The 26,458-nt window shown below is 39.5% G+C and overlaps 1 protein-coding gene across 1 annotated transcript in view; it reads left to right on the top strand.

Annotated features, from left to right (window-relative positions):
* Positions 1 to 26,458, top strand: part of PLCB1 (phospholipase C, beta 1 (phosphoinositide-specific)) — a 671,021-nt gene that overhangs the window by 223,872 nt on the left and 420,691 nt on the right. The window contains exon 3 of the mRNA XM_011941002.1: positions 8,046 to 8,114. Coding sequence (XP_011796392.1) covers positions 8,046 to 8,114 — 69 coding nt within the window. The remainder of the gene's footprint in view (positions 1 to 8,045; positions 8,115 to 26,458) is intronic.

Raw genomic sequence — 26,458 nt, 5'->3', positions numbered from 1 at the left:
TCCCAAGGCTGAAATCAAGTTGTCTCCTGGGCTGTGTTCTCACCTGGAGCTCGAGTTCGTCTTGCAAGCTCATTTAGGTTGTTGCCAGAATTCAGTTCCTTGTGGTGGTAGAACTGATGCTCTTATCTCCTGGAGGTCTTCTTTTCCATAGTCAGTACACAGCACAGCCAGCAGATTAATGTCTCTGCTGCTTCAAGTACTCTCGCTTCTAAGCCCTCTTTTGAAAGGCCCACCCAAGATATCTCTCTTTTGGCTAACTTTATGTTGTCTGATTAGGAACCTTAATGACACCTGCGAAATCCGTTCACTCTTGCTGTATTCCATAACATAATGGTGGGAGTGACAGCCCAGCACCTTTGCCATATTGTATTGGTTAGAAGAAAGTTGCAGGTCCCTGTCACACTCAGAGGGAGGGGATTACACAAAGGCGTGGAAACCAGGAGACCCGAATGAGGGTGGCCATCTTCAGAGTTCTGCCCACCAAAGATAGGCAAAAATGTAGAGTTTTGTGAGAAAATTGTGCAATTGACCAACAGTAGTCAATAGTAGTCATAGCTATCTCTGTTAGTTCTCTCATCTGCAAAACAGAGAAATATGATGCTTATGTGACAGTATTATTACAAGGACCAATGAGATAATGCACACAAATTTTGTTTTACAATTCTTGACATGTTGGTTCTCTATTATAAATAGATGTAATTATTATTGCTGTTATTATTAAGGATATTATTTGACTTTGCCACCTTTAGTGTAGGAACCTTTAATCTCATCCACAGTAATTTCTCAAGTTTTATTTTATTTGTACTGAGCAGACTCTTTAGATTAAAAAGTGCATTAAGAGAGATTGTCTGGGTTTTTTTGGTTCCGTATCTTCCTGTATACTGACCTTGGCTCCTGGAAGAATGCATGAACTCCAGACGTTGGTGGATTCCTTATCTCCCTAGGACAGGCAATGGAACAATGAAGGAAGCAAGAAAATAAATTAAAAATGAAAAGTTATCTGCCACATTATCTGCCGCATTCATATACTTGCCAATAACATTGGGCCAAAGACTTTGGAAGTAGGGCCAGGGATAACATACAGACTGGAGAATAGAACCGATAACATCCACAGGCATTGGATCACCCACTTTTTCCCCCATTTATGCTATGATATTTATGAGAACATGAGGGCAAGGAAGGTAATTCCAACTGCTGTATTAACGAACTTTCAATGTCCCTAGGTTGCTTGCAAAAATAAAGCATCTTGTTGGTTTTCTGGGTAAAGATGAGTCTGACTTGTATTTTATGTACTGTGTTCCTGTTAGGGCCAGAGTCTGAAATACCTAACATCTTCAGCAGGGTGTCATCATTCACAAACCAGGATGAAATACAGCCTCTGTGCTGAACTTTATGTCAAACACTATACAAATGGGGATAAAAGTCCAAGGTCTTTTTGTCAAGGGATTCACACCAAATGGTGAAACCCCATGTCAATTGACAGTTACAATACAACCTCTAACACATGAACATCCTCATTGCTTTTCCCATTTCAAATGTTGATCCTATTTTTCACTTACCTATAACACATAAAAATGAAAATTAGTTTCTCTAGAAGTTTTCTCTATTACTTAGGTTTTCCGTTTTTTTGAAATAGCTATAGCGTCCCAGGTTTTCAGATCTTTTTTTTTTTTTCTGTGTTTATTTGCATTCCTTGTGTTTCTTCTAGATGTTTTACCTAACAACTTTTAACTTTTCTGCTAGGATCTTTTCCCTTTCACTTAGAATGGGAAATCTTGCAAGCATGAGAATTTCTGTATATTTGGTACTCCCTCCTTGCTAAGTGGAGATCTTAGTTTAATATTTCAGTTGGTTTAGCAGCAGCCGAACGAGGGAGATGTTGCTGGCATCTGCACCTGTGTTTGACAGGTGAGGATACAAGACATGCATGAGCATCTGTAGCAACTTGTTTAATACTACGTTGATAACAAGTGATAACTTGAGGGAAGAACTTACATTTTCTGCCTCCTACTTCTATGAAATCTGCACTATATTAAATCTAAGTGTGTTTAAATAAAGAAAGTCAGATGTGCCATCTTTCTCTTTTCTCTGCCTTAGTTCTTATTGATGGCCTGTACATCTCATTTCTATTGGTGTTTCTTACTGTGGGTCTCCATTGAAAGTTGTGGAAATAAAGATGAAAATCATGCCTAGGGAACAAAGGAAAAGAGACACCAGGTGGCAGATGATGCAGGGATTTCTTTGAGAGGTACACTGCACAGATTTTTCACCCCCTCAGAAGTAGAATAAAGTTAAAGAACAAATAATTGAGTCTAAGTCCATCTGCTTCTTGTTAAATTAAAACCCTTCATTAAAATACTCTAAAATCATTTTTTTTAAAGTGCATTTTAAGGAGGTTTGGCAGTCAATAAAATATATTAATGTATGCCACTTTTGGTAAATCAAAATAGACCAACTTAATGACTGTACCACACACGTATGTGGAGGTATACATAATCACAATGCACACACCCAGCCATTAATATCTTCTCTGTGAAATGTTTATGACTATAATTGCTGCTCTGATTATATACAGTATGAACCTGAAGCACATTATTATATTGGGTGACTAACGGAACTCAGTAACAATGCACAGACATTGGGATTCTGGAAAGAGTTGAGTTTTAAATTGTATTTCCTCCTGAGTTTGAAGTGGATTTCATGTCTCATCTACCACACAGTATGTTTGTGGCTGATGAATTGAAATCTCTCTGCTAACTAATAAACAACAAAGACAATTTAGTCTTCCCTTAGCTTGCCTGTTTTCTCATCACTCATTCAAAATATTTTTGTTAAATACCCAAAACCCATTAATTAGTAATAATGGGTTTTTAGTATTTTATTAAATACCCAATACCTCAGTTTGTTTAAGAGTGTCTATTTTCCAGCCTTTGTGGAATTCATTATTTCTTTACTCCTTCCTTTGAGAGAGAGATCACAGGGTATATATGCAGAAAACTTGGGTTTGAGTGAAGACCCTAAAATTAATTATTCATGTATTCAGTCAGTAACTTTACCACACTGAGTAACAATGTACAGAAACTGGGATTCTGGAAAGAGTTGAGTTTTAAATTCGGTATTTCTTCCTGAGTTTGATAATTAACATCTTCAGCAGGGTGTCATTCATTCACAAACCAGGATGAAATACACAGCCTCTGTGCTGAACTTTATGTCAAACACTATATAAATGGAGATAAAAGTCCAAGGTCTTTTGTCGAAGGATTCACACCAAGTGGTGAAACCCCTTGTCAATAGACAGTTACAATATTATTGTAATATTACTGTTAATTCACTTCTATCCATGCTGTTAATTCATTTTTATCCATACTGACAAGAAGAGAGGGCATATCCATCAATGCATCAGTGGATGCATCTGAGGTCCTGAGAGTATGATCCCCAAGCTTTGCAGGGTGTCATTAATGGCCTTGGAAATAAACGGTTCTTTTAGTGTATTCCTCCTTTAATGATTCAGATAGGTTATGTGACTTTAGGCACTTAATTCCTTTCTCATTGTTGGATGTACTTAAAGGTTAGAGAGAACAAATTTAAATTTCTTTCTTCTACCTTTCTAAAGATGTATCTAATGTTATAAAGTATAGTGCAAATGTTCTATAGTAAAACATCTGTGATAAAACAATTTCAATGGTTGCTTGAGTTTCTGAACACCTAGGACATTTGCTTGGATAGAATATGATTTAATCCTAAAGAGAAATTATTAAAATAGCAGTCGATGGCATTTGTCATTCAATAGTTTTTTTCTTCAGCTAAATCTCCCCACTAGGCACACTTTTACATTCAGTAAATGTAGTATTTTTGTTTGACAGTTCCTGACGTAAAGAAATGATAGTTATAGATTCTTCATATTAACGTAAGTATTGTATTGCTTTATCAATGATGTTCACATGAAAGGCCTTGTAACTACGTAAGTATATCATTAGTGCTTCTCAAAGTCTTGTCATTGGACCAGCAATGTCAGCATCACCTGTAGGTTTATTTGAGATGCAGATTCTCAGGCCTGCCCCAGACTCATGGAACCAGAAACTCTGGCAAGTGACATGGAGCAAATCTGTATTTTAATAAGCCTTTCAGGCAACTATAATTCAGGCTACAGTTGGAGAGCCACTGATATGGAAGGTATGCTCATACCCATTTAATAGATGACAAAACTGATGCTCAGTGTGGTAAAGTTATTGACTAAATACATGAATAATTAATTTTAAGGTCCTCACTCAAACCCAAGTTTTCTGCATATATACCCTGTAATCTCTCTCTCTCTCTCAAAGAAAAGAGTAAAGAAATAATGAATTCCACAAAGCTGGAAAACAGAAACTCTTGAACTGGGGAAGGGCAGGAAGGGACCATTTCACTGCTTTATTGTAATGAGAGTGCGTTGTTAAAACTATTGTCACAAGAAAATTAACCTAGAAAAAGTTTTAATGATATAAGAAACACTTTTGTGGTCATGCATTGGGTTCCTCATTTTCTCTTTAGTGGCAGAGAGAAAGGGGTGCAGTTAAACTCCAGAGGGGTAGCTGTGGCATGTTAATAGAAGAGGGAGACACTACTTTAATCATTGCTTTCTAGCCAAATGAGTTCATGGACAGCTTTTCCACCTGGGTCTTCCCTACACCACATTACTCTCGATGATAATGCCCTGCGGTGGTTTTCATGCACACAGTTGGCGTTAACTACCCTTCCGTGGCTTGGGGAATGAATCCTGGAAGTGGAATACAGAGTTCATTATCTGTAATGCAAAAGTCTATGTAATGATGCCTGCTAAGATCTAGTTCTTTGTTAATTCAATTTGGGCTTCATGTATATAATCAAACAAGTTATGTTTAAGTCTATTGTTTCTTCAATTGGGAGGAATTTCCTTAAACAGAAAGTATTACAGACCGGGTATGGTAGCTCATGTTTGCAATCCCAGCACTTTGGGAGCCCAAGGCGGGTGGATCACTTGAGGTCTGGCGTTCGAGACCAGCCTGGCCAACATAGCAAAATGCCGTGTCTACTAAAAATACAAAAATTAGCTGAGTATTGTGGTGCATGCCTGTAATTTCAGCTCCTCGAGGGCTGAGGCACGGGAATCACTTGAACCTGGGAGGTGGAAGTTGCAGTGAGTTGAGATTGCACCACTGCACTTTAGCGTGGATGATGGAGTGAGACTCTGTCTCTCAAAAAAAAAGAAGAAAAGAAAATATTACTGTTAATTAGGTAAACATACTGTGTGTGTAAGAGAGATTTTTATCCTACATAGATGTAAAACATCATGCTATATATATGGAAAATTACATCAAACATAAATGTTAGTGTTTTATAAATAATTATTAAGAGAACACCCATGTAATGACTACTAAATCCCAAAGTGATTATTGCTGATGCTCCATGTACCTCTGACATATCCTAAGCAAGTTGTAGTTTTCTGCACACAATTGCTGCTTCTGTGATTTTCTACTCGCAGTTTCCTCTCTCTGAAACCACCTCCCACCCTCCCACCCCAATCACACAGTTATAAGCCTGGCAAACTCTGTCTCATCCTTGTGTACTGGCTGAAATCATGCCATAGCTCTCTGTAGCCCGTGTCCGTAGGGCACTTTGAAATATTTCCTTTAGCGTGTAGTATTTGGCTTGTTTGTATGAGCTCATCGAAACTGGGATCTTATCTTCGTATGTTCTAGTTTCTCAGTACTGGCATATACCTGATACATTGTAGGCATTCAATAAATAATGCTCCAGTGAATCAATTACTGGCATTTCCACTTGTATAAAGCCCTCAAACCAACCTCTCCAGAATGCACTATCAATTTGCCCAAACTTCTCAGTCTCAGTGTAGGAAAGGTGGAAACTGCAGCGTGTTTTATGACTTCCCTCTTTCCTTCAGTCAGTTCGTCCTTTGCCATCTCTCTCCTCTTTCTTCCAATTACTTACCTTCATTTTGTCTCTCGTCTTTCATCTCTCAGATCTCCAATTATTTCCCATCTTCTGGATTAAACTTCTTCAAGCTTGGTTCCCTTACTGTTTCTCCTCTTCTAGCAAATATTTTGGTTGTCATTGCTGTAGAGATGAAGAAACTTGGGCGTATGCTTAACTTACTCACGTCTGGTTTTTCCACCATTTCTTCAGAGAGCACCCTATAATGTGCATTTGTGTCCTAAGTGAAGCATTGAACATGGTTGAGACCATTGTTTTCTAACACTCATAAGGTAACCTCCAATATTGTGGATGGTGTGGCCTTCAGGGAACTGTGCCATCAGTCACTCTGACCTGCAAGTTCCTTGCTGGGTTGCCACCCATCACACCCCAGGGGTTTGGGAGGATTTCCACAGGGTCAGACATAGCATGAAATGGGCTAAGGAACCCTCTAAAATGGGGAAAAGGAAACTTAAAGGTCAGCGTGAGCAAGAGCAGAGACCCACTGTTTCCTGTCCACCCTTCATCCCACAGAGAGGTGTATCAGGTTCTCTGTTGGACCTGCTGTGTGGGTTTGCATTCGAGTGGTGAGACTTCACCTTTTATTTGGCCCTTATTACAAGGCAGTTTTAGGTGCAGAAAAATAATCAGATCAGTTTGCACCAGACATTTGGAACTGGCAGCAGCTGTTTGAAGGAGCTGCCTAAGAACAAAAGGTGCTGGTTCTTAGGGAGCTTGGCCTTTAAGACTTTAGAGCCCCTCCTATCCAGAGGTTCTATTGGCAACTGAATTAGGATACAGTGCCTCCTGCTGGGAGAAGGGGACTCGATGCTCCATCCAACTTGCTCATTGCCCAGGAATCACAGTTAGGACATCTGGAGTCACTTTAAGACAACTGCTCACTGTACCACAGTCCTGTCTGGCCGGCGGTAGAGTCCACTGTCTAATGCAGCAACCTGCGTGTGTCACAAACCTCGTGGCTCAGTCGCCTTAGCCAGACATTTAGGGTTTCCATTCTTTGGCCTATATTCTTTTCTGGTGTCATCTCTCATGACTTCTTGTCACATGTTCTAAGCTCTAGCCAAATGGAATACTGAATGTCCTCCCACGTGAATCCGCTTCCATCCTTCTACAACACCACTGTGCCTGCACCTTTGCAGTTCTTCACTCCTGGATGCTTCTCTATCCTTCTCCCTACCTCCTTTCCCTGTAATGTTCTCTGTCTCTAAGTGTCTAAAGGCCACGAATACCTCAAGGTTCAGTCAAAACCTCTGGGCCTTTCTCATCTAGGCATTTGTTCATATGTTCCCCTCCAACTGGGAGGAGCCCCTCCCCCACTTCTTTTTTCCAAGCTTACTGATTCTCATAAACTTCTCTGAGCTCCTAGGAAAAAAATCGTGTTGTCTTTGCTGCCCCCCAACCATGGTAGTTGACTTTAAGATTGTCATTAACACATTCCCCCTTGTCTTACACATACACATTTCTTTACACTCCTATTTGATGACAGGTCCATCCAGGAAAGCAATCATATCTTGTATGCCTTATTCCCTAGAGTAACTTGTGTATTACAGGTGTTCAATAATGGGTAATGATTAAGTGAAAAGATCAGGGCATGAGGTACGTGTGCAAAAGGCTGGTGGCTGTGGGAGGCAGATTCGTATCTCTGCCTTGGCCAGATAAGCTGGTTATGTATGTGAGCCGATGGGAGCATCTCACTCCGTCCTCCTCCCTAATCCTTCTCTCCACCGACATACCCTCATACCCTCACCTGTGCTCAGTGACTCCCAGGATTATATTCAAAAGGAAGAACAAGAAGACCTGATTCATCATGATTTAGGAATGGCTTTTAGGATAGACTGGGGACATAACCACACACTTTTTGCTTTCAAAATGTATAACTGAGCAGTTAGCAGTTAGCTGTCTTTTTGTTTCCATTCTAATTCAATTGAGAAGTGATGTAAGAGGAAAGAAATATCCCAACTGCAGAGAAGTCTTCAGTCAAGTCTCAAGATAATTTTTTAAGTGATGTCAATAACATAAAACAAAGAGGAAAGATCTGTGTGGTTGTTTAATGATTTCACATTTTTGCCTTCCAGGAGACGGAGCTACTGGATCTCAGCCTTGTCAAAGATGCCAGATGTGGGAGACACGCCAAAGCTCCCAAGGTAGGAGGCTGAGTGTTGTGCATGCACCAGATGCTGCCTTGATTGTTTAGCTGTGTCACCATATCAATTAATTGCCCCAATTAAAAGTTTCCATGTTGTAGATGTTGTAAAACACAATAGCCAGTATGCCTTAAACACTTTCACTTTTATTAAACGATGGGAACAATGAACAAATATGTGGGCTCTTGGACATAAGGGCTTGCTTTGTGTCCTCTATTTTGCCTTTATTTGAAAAACAACAACAACAACAATGCCCAGGTTACTGGGTAATTCTAAATGATTAAAAAGTACTTGAAATTATTTGAAAACATCTTTCAACCTCATAAACATATGGGAACTAACCATTAGACATGATGAATAGAACTCCCATATTGAAATGCTCTGCAACTGAAATGATTCCATCCACCATGCCAAAAGGTGTATGGTCTTAATTCTGCAAATGTTACTAGTAAAGACCAGGATACTTTGGGATGAATTGTGTGCAGTGTCATTTGTTTTGGTTTGAAAATCTTAACTGAAGAAATATTCAAAGAAGTGTTTTCAGTCTATTTTTTGAAGATTCTTTTTAAATATTGGACGAAGAACATAATTTTTTTAAGCTTAGATGATCTGGTAGGATATAGTAGCAGGATATGTTGACTTGCCATCAAAGCTAAAACTATTCTTCATTTTATTTAAAATTTAGTACTTTACATACTTCATTTCTGGCAGAGAGGGTATTGGCAGACACAGAAGTACAGTTGCCATTTAGGAGCTCAATGCCTCTTTCCATAATTGATATAAAACCAGCTATTTTCTATTTGAGTGTCTTCCCACAACTTTTGTTTTATCTTTTAAAAGTCAAAATTCTTTCTCTGACATTAAAATGATCTGTTGCTTTGGAGATGCAAGACAAAAAAGTCACCTGGAATAATTATTCTTCAGAGGCATAAAAAGGCAGTAGGTGCCAGCAAATTCTATGACACAGCAAACACACACAGCTGCTATGCTTTTTAAATTTTTTATTTTATTTTATTTTTTGCTGAAAGGGTTAAAGTGATCTATGGTAAAATGTAAAACACAAAGGTTTTTAGAAAGAAAAATTAGAACTGTATTCGGGAAGGCTTCTATAAGTGTTTCATATGAAACTAGTCTGTTATTTACATTTATCTCCTTAGTAACATGGAATTTCAATAGTTTAGCCTCTCAGTTTTGTATCAGACTTACCATAATTAATGCTTTGTTGACGATTCAAAATTGCTCACAGTTTTTAGTATAGGAAAGAGTATTTTTTCTTCTTCCACCAACAACATTTCAGCCAAATTTCATATAAGCCTGTTAGCTCCAAGAACTATATTGATAATGTAGCTATGAAATTTGTCTTTGAACCTAAGTTTATTGGCCTAACTTGCAATTTCAATATCGATATTAGTTAAAGACAGTTGCCGACACTGCTTCAGAGCCCCCTTTGTCTCCAGGCATTGGGAGTCAAAGTGAATTCTGCTGCCACGTGGAAGGTTTCTTTCAGGCTTGGATCTGTCTCTTTTATTGCAGTACACAGCTTGCTTATCAGTTAAGTGTTTCGTTTATGGATGTAGTTTGATAAATGTCTACTGAACAGTGACAAATGAACAGAAGTAGCGCCTGTACTGTGCTCAGCTGATAAACCACTGTTAGATCCTAAAATGCTTCTCGTGAGGATGGATTTTTGACACTCAGAATACTGACTTTGACAGCTTTTCTCCATCAACTCTTTCTTGGAGGGATTGATTGCTTTCTCTTCAGATTACCTATGCTCCTGACTTCCCTTTTTCCGCTCCTATTCCTTGCTGATGTTCGAGAACCTCACTCTCCTTTAATATTTTCAAAGCCTGGTTCTATTAAATATTACCTGTGTGGCTTTCCTGAGATTCCAACTTCTTCCTCGTTGGCTAAATGGTGATGATAATGATAATAATAATTACTTGAAATGGTTGCTATAAGGATTAAACGAAATAATTCATTAGGAAACCTTTAGCACAGGAGTTCTCAAATTTAACTGCTCATGGAATTACCTGGGAAACTTTCGGAAATGCTGATGTGTGTTTTCCGCCTCCAGAAATGCTGGTACCATAAGAATCAAATTGATACAGGTGTGGTGTGGGCATGATGGATTTGAAAAACAAATTTGCAGCAAAATTTGAGCACCACTGCCTTAACTTACTATTGGTGTATAATAAGTACTTACTAAATATTAGCGAATATTGTTGGTAGTAACATTGTTGTTTTTGTTATCACTAAAAAATTCAAGTCAGAATTGTAGAATGCCACTTTTCATTTCACTCACTTAATTTGGAAAAGTTTATGTCAGCAAGAGGGATCAGAGGAGGGGCTTATCTCAAAGGGGGTTGTGGATTGACAGGCAAGAAAGAAGTTGCTATTATTATCAGTTTAAAATCTTCAAATTTCCAGAGAAAACCTCAGCTCAAATTGAATAAATAAAAAGATAATTTATTGAAAATGACTGGAATGTATTGAAAATTTCAGTGGAATTGCCAGTTTCAGGTGAAGTTTCATTCCACTGCTCAGTTAATGTCACCAAGGACTAGGTGCCTCTTTTTCTTCATCAGTATGCCATCCAAGGTTCTGGAAGGGGTTCTGATATGGCTTGGCTGTGTCCCCACCCAAAATCTCATCTTGAGTTGTAAATTCCCGTCATCCCCATGTGTCAAGGAAGAGTCCAGGTGAAGGTAATTGAATCGTGGGGGGCAGTTCCTATGCTGTTCTCGTGATAGTGAGTGAGTTCTCACGAGATCTGATGGTTTTATAAGTGTTTGGTAGTTCCTCCTGAGTTCACTCTCTCTCCTGCTTCCTTGTGAAGAAGGTGCCTGCCTCCCCATCGTCCTCCACCGTGACTGTAAGTTTCCTGAGGCCTCCTCAGCCGTACAAAACTGTGAGTCAGTTAAACTTCTTTATTTCATAAACTACCATCTCGGAAAGTTCTTTATAGCAGTGTGAGAATGGACTGAGACCGGGTCCTTTTCCATCTTCGCTTTCCCCTTGGATACTACCCTCTGCACACCACCCTTGGCAGCTCCTGGCCTCCCCACCTAACAGTGTCATATGGGGTGGCCCAAAAGAGAGACTACCTGCCCATCAGAGAATTGCATCACGATTGCAGTATAACTACCATGTAGCAGAAGGTGTATGGCCTGCAAGAGGAAAACTAGACTATTGAGTTGGTTAGAACAAAAGCAGCAGCAGGACTTAAAATATTAAAAGTATAAAGATATCAGGATAAAGTGAAGAAAGCCTGGAAACTTAGGACAGAAAGGCAATGTAACAAAAGGACAGATTGAGTGCAAGACTTTCTGCGGGGGCTTATAGACCATAAAGGAAGGAAGAACATTTGTGAAGCAGATATTTATCAAAATACCCAGGCACCCCACAAATATTTATGTCTATATTCATATTATTTTTGTTTTTTACAGAATCTCATTACATAAAAATTCAAGATCTGGTTGAAAATGAACTGTTTTTTGTGCCTGCTGTAATTTGAAATAACATTTATAGGAAATGGAAAAGCTTCCATGTGTTACCCTGTTTATGAATTTAAATGTCAATACCCAACACAATACATGCAATTCCAGATCTTCTTTTCTGTATATAACCTTTGTTCAAGTTGCCAGTTTTAAAATTTCACATTAGAGAGAACTTGGGAGATCTTTATCCAAATGTAATAACCAAAAGAAAAGAAACACAGTATCCTTTGAAATCTAAAAGGTGCTTACTTTTCTTCTTGCTCTCTCTCTCCCTCCTTCCCGCCCTCCCTGGTTTTGTGAAGCACACGTAAGGGCAAGATGCTGTGGTATATATATATCTTGTCTGTGCTTATACATGTACTTTCTGGATCGTCACTTCAAAAAGATCTTTGCTTTTAAAAAGAGTGTTTATCACTGCGGGCTCTGATCTATTAGCAGTGCCTGACCCATCGGATCCATTCAGTGGCTCATGTGCGGCTTTCATAAAATAAAATAAACTTGATGAGAGTGGAAAATAAACTTGTCTTGTACAGAGCAAGTGGTTTTGTGAAACTTTTTTCATGTATGTGACTGTATGTTCTGAGTCACAGCATAAAGTGTAATTTTTACTGTGGGCAATACATATCAGAGAAGTTTTAAAAGTGATGCTGAACAAGATCATTTTTTCATCCTCATGATTCTCAGCATGTATTGAGTGCTTAGGCGTATGGAAAAGTGGGGAAAGTGGAGGTGTGGGTTCAAGTGCCAGCTTTGCCATTAACAGGCGTAAGGAAGTTGTGCTGTCTGCCGGCACCTCTACTTCCTCATCTATGAAATGGGACATGGGATACGTGGTTTTAGGTATGTAAATTCCATTAGCCCTTGATTCCAGCTTTTAAATTGAGAAGTTAAACACCCATGGCTTTCCACCTTACAGATTTGAAAGCTAATGTTGAGTAAGTTTACATAACCTGAAACTTCTTACCTTCGTCATACAAACCAAGTAAACCAAAAAAAAAAAAAAAGGTCACACTCTAGCCAAGGTAAGGTGCTATGCCAACAAAAAGGATTAGACACTTGTGTCAAGCTTCTTTATGTGTGGCTTCTCAAAAGCGTTCTAGGATTGCTTTTGGACACCACAGGGAGTGACCTCACGGTCACAGAGGCTCTCCCAACTTTAGTACATGAAAACTGTGTGCTGCCAACTTCCAGCTCTCAAGAATGCATGCAGCAATGTCACTGGAAAATATTTTTGTAGTTATACAAAATAAACTGCTTGTCATGCAGATCTGACAGCTAGTTTATTCTATTAGTAAAGGGCAGTTATGTCAGATATGTAATGTTAATTTTAATGTAGATTCTTTGTAAATATCTAGGCCACAGTTAAATTCTAGGTGGTACATAGTATCATCAGAATCACGTAAGGTAGAGTAGAGTAAAATCAAATTTTAAAAATTGATTAGGCTTTCTTTCCTAATCTCTATAGAAACATGATAGCTTTTTTACTTCATTCTTTATTGATTAGACAGAAGTCATTGAGTGACTGTTTCTGCCAGATACTGTTACAGGCGCTGGAAAACAGCAGTGAACAAAAAGACAAACAGCTATGCCATCATATAGCATTTTATTTAAGAGTGAGGAAGTGGTGGTAGTTTTAAACTAGGTCTGAAAAAAAGAAATCTGCCAGGCGTAGTGGCTCACACTTGTAATCCCAGCACTTTGGGAGGCCGAGGCGGGCGGATCACGAGGTCAGGAGATCGAGACCATCCTGGCCAACACGGTAAAACCCCGTCTCTGTTAAAAATACAAAAAATTAGCCAGGCGTGGTGGCGGGCACCTATAGTCCCAGCTACTCGGGAGGCTGAGGCAGAACAATGGCGTGAACCCAGGAGGCGGAGCTTGCAGTGAGCCGAGATCACACCACTGCACTCCAGCCTGGGCGACAGAGCGAGACTCTGTTTCAAAAAAAAAAAAGAAAAAAGGAAAAAAGAAAAGAAATCCCTGATTTGCTGTGTTGGCTGACTTCCTTCAGGTAACTATTTCCATGGAGGCAAATTTCAAGCTATCAACCTGATGTCATTGAATGAAGAGTTGGAAAGCAATACACACCATGGCCAGTAGACCTATCAGCAGGTTGCAGCACCTCATGGGGTAGGGGAAACAATAAGCCTCAGTGAGAAACATAAAGCAGGATCGGAGATCCGAGACAATGAGTGCTGGGAAGGCGTCTGCTGCTTTACAGAGCCATAGTGGAGACAGGTTCCTTGATAGGATGCAGTTATATGAGTAGAGACATGTATTTAGAGAGGGAGAGCATTCCTCTTTGCCGGGAATACAGCAAGAGCAAAGCATGTTTCAGGAATAGAAGAAGGCCAATGTGGCTACAGTAGAGTTCAGACCTTGTAGGCCATGAAAATGGCTTGGGCTTTTCTTCTGATGGAAGAGGGAAGGCATCTGAAAGTTCTGAGCGGAGAAGTGACAAGATCTGAGCTTCTGAAAGTTCCACTGGTGGCTGTTGGGAGTAAACTACAAAAGAGAAAAGGAGAAGCGAGCAGACCAATGAAATGGCTGCTGCAGATATCCTGAGGTGATGATGGTGACTTTTGCCTGAGGGGGTAGCTGGAGAGGTGGTGAACAAAATGACAGAATCTGAATATGTTTTAAGATAGAGACACAGGGTTTGGTAATGTATTGGATGTGAAGTATGAGCAAAAGAAAAGATTCTAGAACAACTATTAGGGTTTTGGCCCAGAAAATTGGGAGAATTGGGTTGCTCTGTACTCAGATAAGAGGGAAGGAAGAGCATATTTAAACAGAAAAAAATCCAGAATTTGGTTTTGGATATTTAAATGTTGAGATGCCTGCTAGAATTTTACTTGATAATGTCAGGACAGTTAGACACAAGTCGGAAGCTCAGGGAAGGTGTTGGCCCTGGAGATATAAATGTGGGCATTTGAGGCTCAAAGCCTGGGTAAGGTCTCTTAAGGAATATAGGTGTAAAAGAAAGAGGTTTGAGATCTGAGACATGGGATTGCCAGCATTTAGACTTTGAGGAGACTTGGAGGAGACAGCAAAAGAGACTGAGAATGGAATATACCTAAAAGCATAGAAGACAGGAACTTGAACAGACACTTGTGTCTATCAATGGATGAGTGTTTACACAAAATGTTGCATACACTTACAATGGAATATTGCTTAGCCCTAAAACAGAATAAAATTTGGACACATGCTACAACCTGAAGAAACCTTGAAGATATTATGCTGAGTGAAATAAGCCAAACATAAAAGGACAAATATAGTATGACTCTGTTCCTATATGAGGTACAGGCATACTGCAGCAGCATTGCAAATTCAGTTCCAGACCACCACAATATACTGAATATTGAAAAAAACATAAGTAATATATAGTTTTTTCCCCACTGCATATAAAAGTCATGATTATACTATACTGTAGTCCATTATATGTACAATAGCTTTGTGTCTTAAAAATCAGTTATTTTTAGACATAATTTTAAAATTAAATTAAATTAAAAATATTTTATTGCTAAAACATGCTAATGATCATCTGAGTCTTCAGCAAGTCACAGAGGGTCTTGCCTCGATATCACAGGCTGCTGGCTGTTCAGGGTAGTGGTTGCTGAAGATTAGGGTAGTGGTGACAATTTCTTAAAATAAGACAACAATGAAGTTTGCAACATCAACTGACTCATCATTGCATGAAAGATTTTTCTGTAGCATGAAATCCTGTTTGATATTTTACCCACAGTAGAACTACTTTCAAAACTGGAGTCAATCCTCTGAAACCCTGCTTCTGTTTTAACAACTAAGTTTATGTCATATTCTAAATCTTTTGTTGTCATTTCAACAATGTTCAGTGCATCTTCACCAGAAGTAGATTCCATTTCAAGAAACCACTTTCTTTGCTCATTCATAAAAGTAACTCCTTGTCTGTTTGAGTTTTATTTATTTATGTTTATTTCTTATTTTATTTTATGTTTTTAATTTTACTTTAAGTTCTCGGATACACGTGCAGAACATGCAGGTTTGTTACATAGGCATACTTGTGCCATGGAGGTTTGCTGCATCTATTGACTTGTCCTGTAAGTTCCCTCCCATCACCGCCTACCCCCCAACAGGCCCTGATTTGTGATATTCACCTCCCTGTGTCCACATGTTCTCATCGTTCAACTCCCACTTATGGAGTGACAACATGCAGTGTTTGGTTTTCTGTTCCTGTGTTAGTTTGCTGAGGATAATGGCTTCCACTTTCATCCATGTCCCTGCAAAAGACATTATGTCATTACTTTTTACGGCTGCATAGTATTCCATAGTTTATATGTACCACCTTTTCTTTATCCAGTCTATCATTGATGGGTGTTTGGGTTGGTTCCATGACTTTGATATTGTAAATAGTGCTGCAGTAAACATATGTGTGCATGCGTCTTTGTAGTAGAATGACTTATATTCCTTTGGGTATACACCTAGTAATGGAATTGTTGGGTCAAATGGTGTTTCTGGTTCTAGATCCATGAGGAATCAACATACTGTCTTCCACGATGGTTGAACTAATTTACACTCCCACCAACAGTGTAAAAGCATTCCTATTTCTCCACAGCCTCACCAGCATCTATTGTTTCTTGACTTTTGAATAATCACAATTCTGACTGGCGTGAGATGGTATCTTACTGTGGTTTTGATTTGCATTTCTCTAATAATCCGTGATGTTGAGCTTTTTTTCATATGTTTCTTGGCCACATAAATATCTTCTTTTGGGAAGTGTCTGTTCTTAGCCTTTGCCCACTTTTTGATGGTGGTATTTGTTTTCTTTTTTTTTCTTGTAAATTTGTTTAAGTTCCTTGTAAATTCTGGGTATTAGACCTTTGTCAGATAGGTTGATTGTAAAAATTTTCTCCAATTCTGTAGGTTGCCTGTTCACTCTGATGATAGTTTCTTTTGCTGTACAGAAGCTCTTTAGTTAGATCCCATTTGTCAAGTTTGGCTTTTGTTGCAATTGCTTTTGGCATTTTTGTCATGAAGTCTTTGCACATACCTATGTCCTGAATGGTATTGCCTAGGTTATCTTCCAGGGATTTTTATGGTTTTGGGTTTTACATTTAAGTCTTTAATCCATCTTGAGTTAATTTTATATAAGGTGGAAGGAAGGAATCCAGTTTCAGTTTCCTGCATATGGCTAGCCAGTTTTCCCAGCATCATTTATTTAGCAGGAGATCCTTTCCCCATTGCTTGTTTTTATTAGGTTTGTTGAAGATCAGATGGTTGAAGATGTGTGGTGTTATTTCCGAGGTCTCTATTCTATTCCATTCATTCTGTATGTCTGTTTTGGTACTAGTACAATACTGTTTTGGTTACCGTAGCCTTGTAGCATAGTTTGAAGTCAGCTAGTGTGATGCCTCCAGCTTTGTTCTTTTTGCTCAGGATTGTCTTGGCTATACAAGGTCTTCTTTGATTCCATATGAAATTTAGAGTAGTTTTTTCTAATTCTGTGAAGAATGTCAATAGTAGTTTGATGGGAATATCATTGAATCTATAAATTATTTTGGGCAGTATGGCCATTTTCATTATATTGGTTCTTCCTATCCATGATGATGGAATCTTTTTCCATTTGTTTGGGTCCTCTCTTATTTCCTTGAGTAGTGGTTTGTAGTTCTTGACAAGATCCTTCACATCCCTTGTTAGCTGTATTCCTAGGTATTTTATTCTCTTTGTAGCAGTTGTGAATGAGAGTTCATTCGTGATTTGGTTCTCTGCTTGTCTATTGTTGGTGTAAAGGAATGCTTGTGATTTTTGCACACTGATTTTGTATCCTGAGACTTGGCTAAACTTGCTTATCAGCTTAAGGAATATTGGGGTTGAGATGATGTGGTTTTCTAAATATAGAATCATGTCACCTGCAGACAGAGACAAGTTGACTTCTCTCTTCCTATTTGAATGCCCTTTATTTCTTTCTCTTGCCTGATTGCCCTGGTCAGAACTTCCAATACTAGGTTGAATAGGAGTGGCGAAAGAGGCCATCCTTGTCTTGTACTGTTTTTCAAAAGGAATGCTTCCAGTTTTTTCCCATTCACTATGATATTGGCTATGGCTTTTTCATAAATAGCTCTTATTATTTTGAGATATGCTCTATCAATGCCTAGTTTATTGAGAGTTTTTAGCATGGAATGATGTTGAATTTTGTCAAAGACCTTTTCTGCATCTATTGAGATAATCATGTGGTTTTTGTCTTTGGTTCTGTTTATGTGATGGATTACATGTATTGATTTGCATATGTTGAACCAGCCTTCCATACCAGAGATGAAGCTGTCTTGATCCTGGTGGATAAGTTTTTTGATGTACTGCTGGATTCAGTTTGCAGTATTTTATTGAGGATTTTTGCATCAATGTTCATCAGGGTTATTGGCCTGAAGTTTTTGTTGTTGTTGTTGTGTTGTTTTGTCTCTGACAGGTTTTGGTATCAGGATGATGCTGGCTTCATAAAATGAGTTAGGGAGGAGTCCCTCCTTTTCATTTGTTTGGAACAGTTTCAGAAGGAATGGTACCAGCTCCTCTTTGTACCTCTGGTAGAATTCAGCTATGAATCCATCTGGTCCTGGGCTTTTTTTGGTTGGTAGGCTATTAATTACTGCCTCAATTTCAGAACTTGTTATTGGTCTATTCATGGATTTGACTTCTGCCTGGTTTAGTCTTGGGAGAGTGTATGTGTCCAGGAATTTATTCATTTCTTCTAGATTTTCTAGTTTATTTGCATAGAGGTATTTATAGGATTATCTGATGGTAGTTTGTATTTCTGTGGGGTCAGTGGTGATATCCCCTTTATCATTTTTTAGTGTGTCCGTTTGGTTCTTCTATCTTTTCTTCTTTATTAGTCTAGCCAGCAGTCTATCTATTTTGTTAATTTTTTCAGGAGGGGAAAAAAAAAAGCTCCTGGATTCATTGATTTTTTTTGGAGAGTTTTTCGTGTCTCATCTCCTTCAGGTCTGCCCTGATCTTATTTATGTCTTGTCTTCTGCTAGCTTTTGGATTCGTTTGCCCTTGCTTCTCTAACTCTTTTAATTGTGATGCTAGGGTGCCAGTTTGAGATCTTTCTAGCTTTCTGATGCAGGTACTTAGTGCTATAAATTTCCCTCTTAACACTGCTCTAGCTGTGTCCCAGAGATTCTGAGATATTGTCTTTTTGTTCTTGTTGGTTTCAAATAACTTCTTGATTTCTGCCTTAAGTTCATTATGTACCCAGGCATCATTCAGGAGCAGGTTGTTCAATTTCCATGTATTTCTGTGGTTTTGCATGAGTTTCTTTCTTTCTTTCCTTCCTTCTTTCTTTCTTTCTTCCTTTCTTTCCCTTCCTTCCCTCCCTCCCTTCCTTCCTTCCTTCCTTCCTTCCTTCCTTCCTTCCTTCTTTCTCTCTTTCTTTTTGAGACAGTCTCACTCTGCCACCCAGGCTGGAGTGCAGTGGGGTGCAATCTCGGCTCACTGCAAGCTCCGCCTCCTGGGTTCACGTCATTATCCTGCCTCAGCCTCCGAAGTAGCTGGGACTACAGGCACCCGCCACCGTGCCTGGTTAATTTTTGTATTTTTAGTAGAGATGGGGTTTCCCCGTGTTAGCCAGGATGGTCTCAATCTCCTGACCTCGTGATCCACCCGCCTCAACCTCCCAAAGTACTGGGATTACAGGCGTGAGCCACTGCGCCTGGCCTTGAGTGAGTTTCTTAATCCTGAGTTCTAATTTGATTGCACTGTGGTCTGAGAGACTATTATGATTTCAGTACTTTTGCATTTGCTGAGGAGTGTTTTACTTCCAATTATGTAATTGATTTTAGAGTGAATGCCATATGGCACTGAGAAGAATGTATATTCTGTTGATTTGGGATAGAGAGTTCTGTAGATGTCTATTAGGTCCAGTTGATCCAGAGCTGAGTTCAAGTCTTGAATATACTTGTTAATTTTCTGTCTCATTGATCTGTCTAATATTGACAGTGGGATGTTAAAGTCTCCTACAACTATTGTGTGGGAATCTAAGTCTCTTTGTAGGTCTCTAAGAACATGTTTTATGAACCTGGATGCTTCTGTACTTGGTGCATATATACTTAGGATAGTTAGCTCTTCTTGTTGAATTGATCCCTTTACCATTATGTAATGCCCTTCTTTTTTGTCTTTGTTGGTTTAAAGTCTGTTTAGTCAGACACTAGGAATACAACCCCTGCTTTTTTTCTCTTTTTGCTTCCCATTTGCTTGGTAAATTTTCCTGCATCACTTTATTTTGAGCCTGTGTGTGTCTTTGCATGTGAGATGGGTCTCCTGAATACAGCATACTGATGTGTCTTGACTTTATCCAATTTGCTGGTTTGTGTCTTTTAACTGGAACATCTAGCCCATTTATATTTAAGGTTAGTATGGTTACATGGGAATTTGATCCTGTCATCTTTATGCTATCTGGTTATTTTGCACACTAGTTGATGCAGTTTCTTCATAGTGTCATTGGTCTTTATATTTTGGTGTTTTTTTGCAATGGCTGGTACCGGTTTTTCCTTTCCATATTTAGTGCTTCCTTTAGGAACTCTTGCAAGTGAGGCCTGGTGGTGACAAAATCCCTCAGTATTTGCTTGTCTGGAAAGGCTTTTATTTCTCCTTTGTTTACGAAGCTCAGTTTGGCTGGATATGAAATTCTGGGTTGAAAATTCTTTTCTTTAAGAATGTTGAATATTGGCCCCCACCGTCTTCTGGCTTGTAGGGTTTCTGCTGAGAGGTCTGCTCTTGGTCTGATGGGCTTCACTTTGTAGGTGACCTAGCCTTTCTCTCTGACTGCCCTTAACATTTTTTCCTTCATTTTGACTTTGGAGAATCTGAAAATTGTGTGTCTTGGGGTTGATGTTCTTGTGGAGTATCTTAACGGTGTTTCTCTCTGTATTTCCTGAATTTGCATGTTGGCCTGTCTTGCTAGGTTGGGGAAGTTCCCCTGAATAATATCCTGAAGTATGTTTTCCAGCTTGTTTTCATTCTCCTTGTCCCTGTCAGGTACTCTATTCAATTGTAGGTTCAGTCTTTTTACATAGTCCTTTATTTCGTGGAGGCTTTGTTTGTTCCTTTTCATTTTTTTTTCTCTAATATTGTCTGCATGCCTTATTTCAGCAAGGTGGTCTTCAAACTCTGATATCCTTTCTTCCACTTGGTTGATTCAGCTATTGATACTTGTGCATGCCTCACAAAGTTCTCGTGCTGTATTTTTCAGCTCCATCAGGTTATTTATGTTCCTCTCTAAACTGGTTTTCTAGTTAGCAGCTCCTCTAACCTTTTATCAAGGTTCTTAGCTTCTTTGCATTGGGTTAGGACATGCTCCTTTAGCTCAGTGGAGTTTTTTATTATCCATCTTCTGAAGCCTGCTTCTGTCAATTCATCCGTCTCATCCTCTGTCCAGTTCTGCATCCTTGCTGGAGAGGCACTGAGATCCTTTGGAGAAGAAGAGGCACTCTGGCATTTTGGGTTTTCAGTGTTTTTTATTGATTCTTTCTCATCTTTATGAGTTTGTCTAGTTTTGATCTTTGAGGCTGCTGACCCTTGGATGGGGTTTTGTGGGGAATTTTTGTTGTTGATGCTGTTGTCGTTGCTTTCTGTTTGTTTGTTTTTCTTTCAATGGTCAGGTCCCTCTTCTATAGGGCTGCTGCAGTTTGCTGGGGGTTCACTTCAAGCCCTATTCATCTGGTTTGCTCTCGCACCAGGAGATGTTACTCAAGGAGGCTGGAGAACAGCAAAGATGGGTGCCTGCTCCTTCTTCTGGCATCTCTGACCTCAAGGGGCACCAACCTGATGCGAGTAGGATTGCTCCTGTGTAGGGTATCTGACAACCCTGTTAGAGGGTCTTACCCAGCTGGGTGGCATAGGGAACAGGATCCATTTAACGAAGCACTTTGACTATCCCTTGGTGTAGGGGATGTGATTCGCTGGGAGGAAATCCACTCATCTGGGTTGCCTGGATTCCTCAGAACTACCAGGATGAAAGGCTAAGTCTGCTGGTCCACAGAAACTGCGATCACCCCTCTCCCTGGGGCTCAGGCCCAGGAAGATCACGGTTCTTTCCCTGAGCCTCTGGCTGGAGTTATTGGAGTTCCTGCAGGGAAGCCCTGCCCAGTGAGGAAGGATGGGACAGGGTCAGGCCTGAAGAGGCACTCTGACTGCAGTCAGCCACAACTGGTGTGTTGGGCTGTGGGGGAATCTCTTGGGACCAAGCTGCCCAGCCTCCCTGGTCCCAGGAGGGGAAAAGTGTGGCCTGGAGCTGTAGAGATGGATGCCACCCTTCCCCCACCCAGGGAGCTTAGCATGACAGGCAGTTATGAGTCCCAGTGCTGGCTGCTGCCCCTCCTCTAAGGAGTTCAAATGGCTTAGACAGCAGGCAGCCACAGCTGTGGTGCTGGTGGCCCCTCCCCCTGGGAACTTGGCAGCTTAAGCAGATTCGAGCTAAGAGGCTGTTGAGAATCTGCACAGCTCTGGGGTTGGGACCCTAGGCCCCAGTGGCGTGGGTTCACGAGTGGGATCTTCCAATCCATGGGTTGCACAGTTCCGTGGAAAAAGCGTGGTTTCCCCAGCTGGGTAGCACACTCACTCACTGCCTCCCTCGGCTGGGAGGTGAGGGCTCCCCTGTCCCATGTGGCTCTCAGGTGGATTGCCACACCACACTGCTCTTCCTTCCTCTCCATGGATCATGCCAGCCGCCTAGTCAGTTCTGGTGAGAGAACCTGGATATCCTGATTGCTGGTGGAGGATTCACACACTATTATGGTTCTTTTCGATGGAGCCTCTGATGGCTGCTGCTCCTAGTTGGCCATCTTGGCCCTGCCTCCCTGTTCAAGTTTTATTATAAGATTGCAGGAAAGCAGTCACATCTTTAGATTCTAATAATAATTCTTGTATTCTAGCAATTTCTACAACAACTACAGTGACTTTCTCCATTGAAGTAAAGGCGTCCATGAGGATTGGAAATAGCTTCTTCCAAACTCCTCTTAGTGTTGATATTTTGACCTCCTCCTATGAATCATGAATATTCTTAATGGCATCTAGAATGGTGAATTAAGGTTTTCAATTTACTTAGCCCACATACATCTGAAACATCCCTATCTATAGCAGTGTAGCCTTACCTAAAGTATTTCCTGAATAATAAGATTTGAAAGTCAAATTTATTGATCCATGGGCTACAGAATGGATGTGTTAGCCGGTATAAAACAACATTAATCTCCTTGTATGTTACCATCAGAGCTCTTGAGTGACCAGGTGCATTGTCACTGAGCATTAATATTTTGAAAGGAATCTTTTCTCAGCATTAGGTCTCAACAGTAAGCTTAAGGTATTTAGTATACTATGCTGTAAACAGATATGCTGTTATCAGACTTTGTTGTTCTATTTCTAGAGCACACATGGAATAGATTTAGCATAAGTCTTAAGGGCCCTAGGATTTCCAGAACGGTCAATGAGCATTGGCTCCCACTTAACGTTACTAACTGTCTTAATGCCTAACAAGAGAGTCAGCCTGTCCTTTGAAGCTTTGAAATCAGGCAGGCATTGACTTTTCTCAAGATATGAAGGTACTCGATGGCATCATCTTCCAACAGAAGGCTGTTTTGTCTACATTGAAAACCTGTTGCTTGGTGTAGCCACCTTCATCAATGATCTCAGCTAGATCTGGGTAACTTGCCGTAGCTTCTCCATCAGCACTTCCTGCTTCACCCTGCACTTGTATGTTATGGAGAAGGCTTCCTTCTCTAAACCTCATGAACCAACCACTGCCAGCTTCATACTTTTCTTTTGCAGCTTCCTAGCCTCTCTCAGTTGTCGTAGGAAGAGAGTTAGGGCCTTGCTGTGGGTTAGATTTTGGCTTAAGGGAACATTGGGGCTGGTTTGATCTTCTATCCAGATGGCTCAAAGTTTCTCCCTATCAGAAGTATGTTTGCTTTGCTTTCTTATCATTTGTGTGTTCACTGGAGTAGCAATTTTAATTTCCTTCAAGGACTTTTCCTTTGCATTCACAACTGGGTGGCTGACTGTTTGGCACAAGTGGCCTAGCTTTTGGCCTATCTTGACTTTTGACATGCCTTCCTCACTCAGCTTAATCATTTCTAGCTTTGGACTTAAAGTGAGAGATGCATGAATCTTTTCATTTGAACACTTAGAGGCCATTGTAACGTTATTAACTGGCCTAATTTCAATATTGTTGTGTCTCCGAGAAAAGGGTGGCCCCAGGAGAGGGAGAGAGATAAGGGAACAGCTGGCCAATGGAGCAGTCAGTACACACACAACATTTATTCATTAAATTCAACATCCTATATAGATGCAGTTCCTGATGCTCCAAAACAATTACAATGGTAATATCAAAGATCACTGATCACAGATCACCATAACAGATATACGAATTATTAAAATATTCTGAGAATTACCAAAATGTGACACAGATACATGAAGCATACACATGCTTTGTAAAAATGGCACCAATAGACTTGCTGGACTCAGGAATACCACAAACCTTCAATTCGTAAAAACAAACAACAAAAAACCCCCACAATATCTGCAAAGCACAATAAAGCAAAGTGCAATAAAAAGAGGTGTGCTGGTAGCTATTCAAAGTCAAATCCATAGAGATAGAATGCATGGTGGTTGCTGGGGCTGTTGGAGGAGAAAATAGGGAGTTACAGTTTAGTGGGTACAGAGTTTTAGTTTGAGAAGATGAGAAAGTTCTAGAGATGGATGGTGGTGATGGTTGCACAACAGTGTGCATCTACTTAATGCCACTGAACTGTACACTTAAAAATGGTAAATTATATATTGTGTATGTTTTACCACGTTTTTTAAAAAAGAGGAAGAAACTGAGAAGGAGCAACCAGTGAGGAGGGAGAAGAACCAGAAGAATGCATATCCTGGATGCCTAAAAAATATTTCATGGAGGGAATCAAATGGTGAATTCAGGTCAAATGATGAATTTCCTTCTAGCTTTTCTTTTTTTATTGAGACTTCACTTTGGCACACTAGTAACTTTACTAACGATACCCTTTTATATATGCTGTAAATATTTTCCTTATATCATGACCATTTCCTGCTAATATTCAAATTAGGCCATTTATTTCAGGGTTGTCAAATCTCAAATAGCTCATCATAGAATCTGGATGCCAATATATAAATCTCATAATGAGCTGTTATTTGGATGTTATACAACAGTGGTTTCAATGAATCATCCATGAGGCCTGGAGTTGAAATGAATGCTTTATTTATTGTCTCCCATTGCTGATTATAAGCTGTTTCTCTGACTTTGTACAGATTTCACCATTATGTGAAGCCACAGTCATAAAATTTGGTATAGATCTTTGAGGTTTAGGAAAGAAGAAGAAAACTCTTTACACAACAAAATAAAGGTTTCTCCTTTTTTCTCCTAATTGCTAAGGAGATCAAACTTTGACTCTTATTCTTGGTTCCAACTATTTCTTAATTTACCTAACATGCTTCAATAGTTTTTTTTTATTTGCTTTTTGGTTTGTTTTGTCATTCTGTTACTATAAATGTGTGTTTATTTATATCTTTACTAAATGGAGCAAAATAGGGCTAAAAATTTACTGAATGATCTGTGTGTGTGTGTGTGCGCGTGTGTGTGATGGTTTTGACAGCTATTCACATTTATCTTTAGATGTAAATTATATGGCATAGTTCCTTTTTTATGTTCATTAAATTCCATAGATGTCAGTGGTTTCCTTGGAAACAAAAACCTTTATATAACTAGTCAGAGATTTGGTAGCAGAAATACCAGGATGCTGGCAGGGGTTCAGGGGTGGTTAAGGAATGGTTCCCTTGGCAGATATTTGCATTTAAAACTCTTTTGGCTTTTCTCCCTGCCCCTTACCATCATGACCATTCAATAGTGAACAAGAGAAGATTTTTAAAGCTACTATTAAAATGTAGAATATTTTCTTTAATGGCTAAAAGCTTTTTACTTAAAAAAAAATCGCAGATATGCTAAGTCTTTTATGGGATGGTATAATTTCCCAAATTGGAGAAGAGGTTGCTGTATCTCCTATCAACAGTTAAATTTGCATGTTCAGGCAATGCCTACATTTTTCAGTATATATGGTGTCCATTTGTAAAATACAGTGAACTGAATATGTGTGTGGTTGAATCAAGATTCTATATCATTTATAATGGCCAGCATCTGTCCTATTACCTTATTGCCAAAGGGTTCTAAAGGACCTGGAGAGGTTGTAGAGAAGGTAAGGGAAAGGTCACGGTTCTGTTCAAGGATAATAGTAGGTGAAAGGCCTGGCAGCCAAGATCATTCTTATGGAGGCCCAGAGTGGACCTGTTGTTGAAGACAGAATTAGTACCATGAGTTAATCAAACCCAGGTCTTTTCAGAAGATTGTGACTCATTTTTATTACTGCCCCTCTCTGGTGTAATTTCAACATAAATCCAATTTGTTCTACATGCAATGGTACATAGTTGCATTTTGGAAACATTTCTCAATTTCAGTTCTTTTAAATGCAATAATGCGCCATCTTGTGGACATATCCGATATTAAATTCTTGAATTAATTCTACATAGTGAACTGCTCTCTAAGCCAGGGTTTTCAATCATGGGTACTAATGTAGAGATATGAGAAGCACTTGGGGAGCTTTTAAAATCCTGATGTGCAGGCCACACCCCAATCAATTAAATTGAAATGTGTGCTGTGGGGCTCCAACACTGATATTTTCTTTAAAGCTCCCAAGAGATTCCAGTGTTCAGCCAAGTTTCAAAACCATTCCTCAGTAAAAAGAGTCCCAGCTTAAATGGATGATTTTGCTTTTGAAAATAGAGATTTTACACAGCAAAGTATCGAGAATT

This window comes from Colobus angolensis, unplaced genomic scaffold, assembly GCF_000951035.1.
Source record: "Colobus angolensis palliatus isolate OR3802 unplaced genomic scaffold, Cang.pa_1.0 Scaffold197, whole genome shotgun sequence".
Lineage (NCBI taxonomy): Eukaryota > Metazoa > Chordata > Mammalia > Primates > Cercopithecidae > Colobus > Colobus angolensis.
The sequence above is the reverse complement of the archived record's forward strand: the minus strand, read 5'-3'. Positions and strand labels throughout refer to the sequence as shown.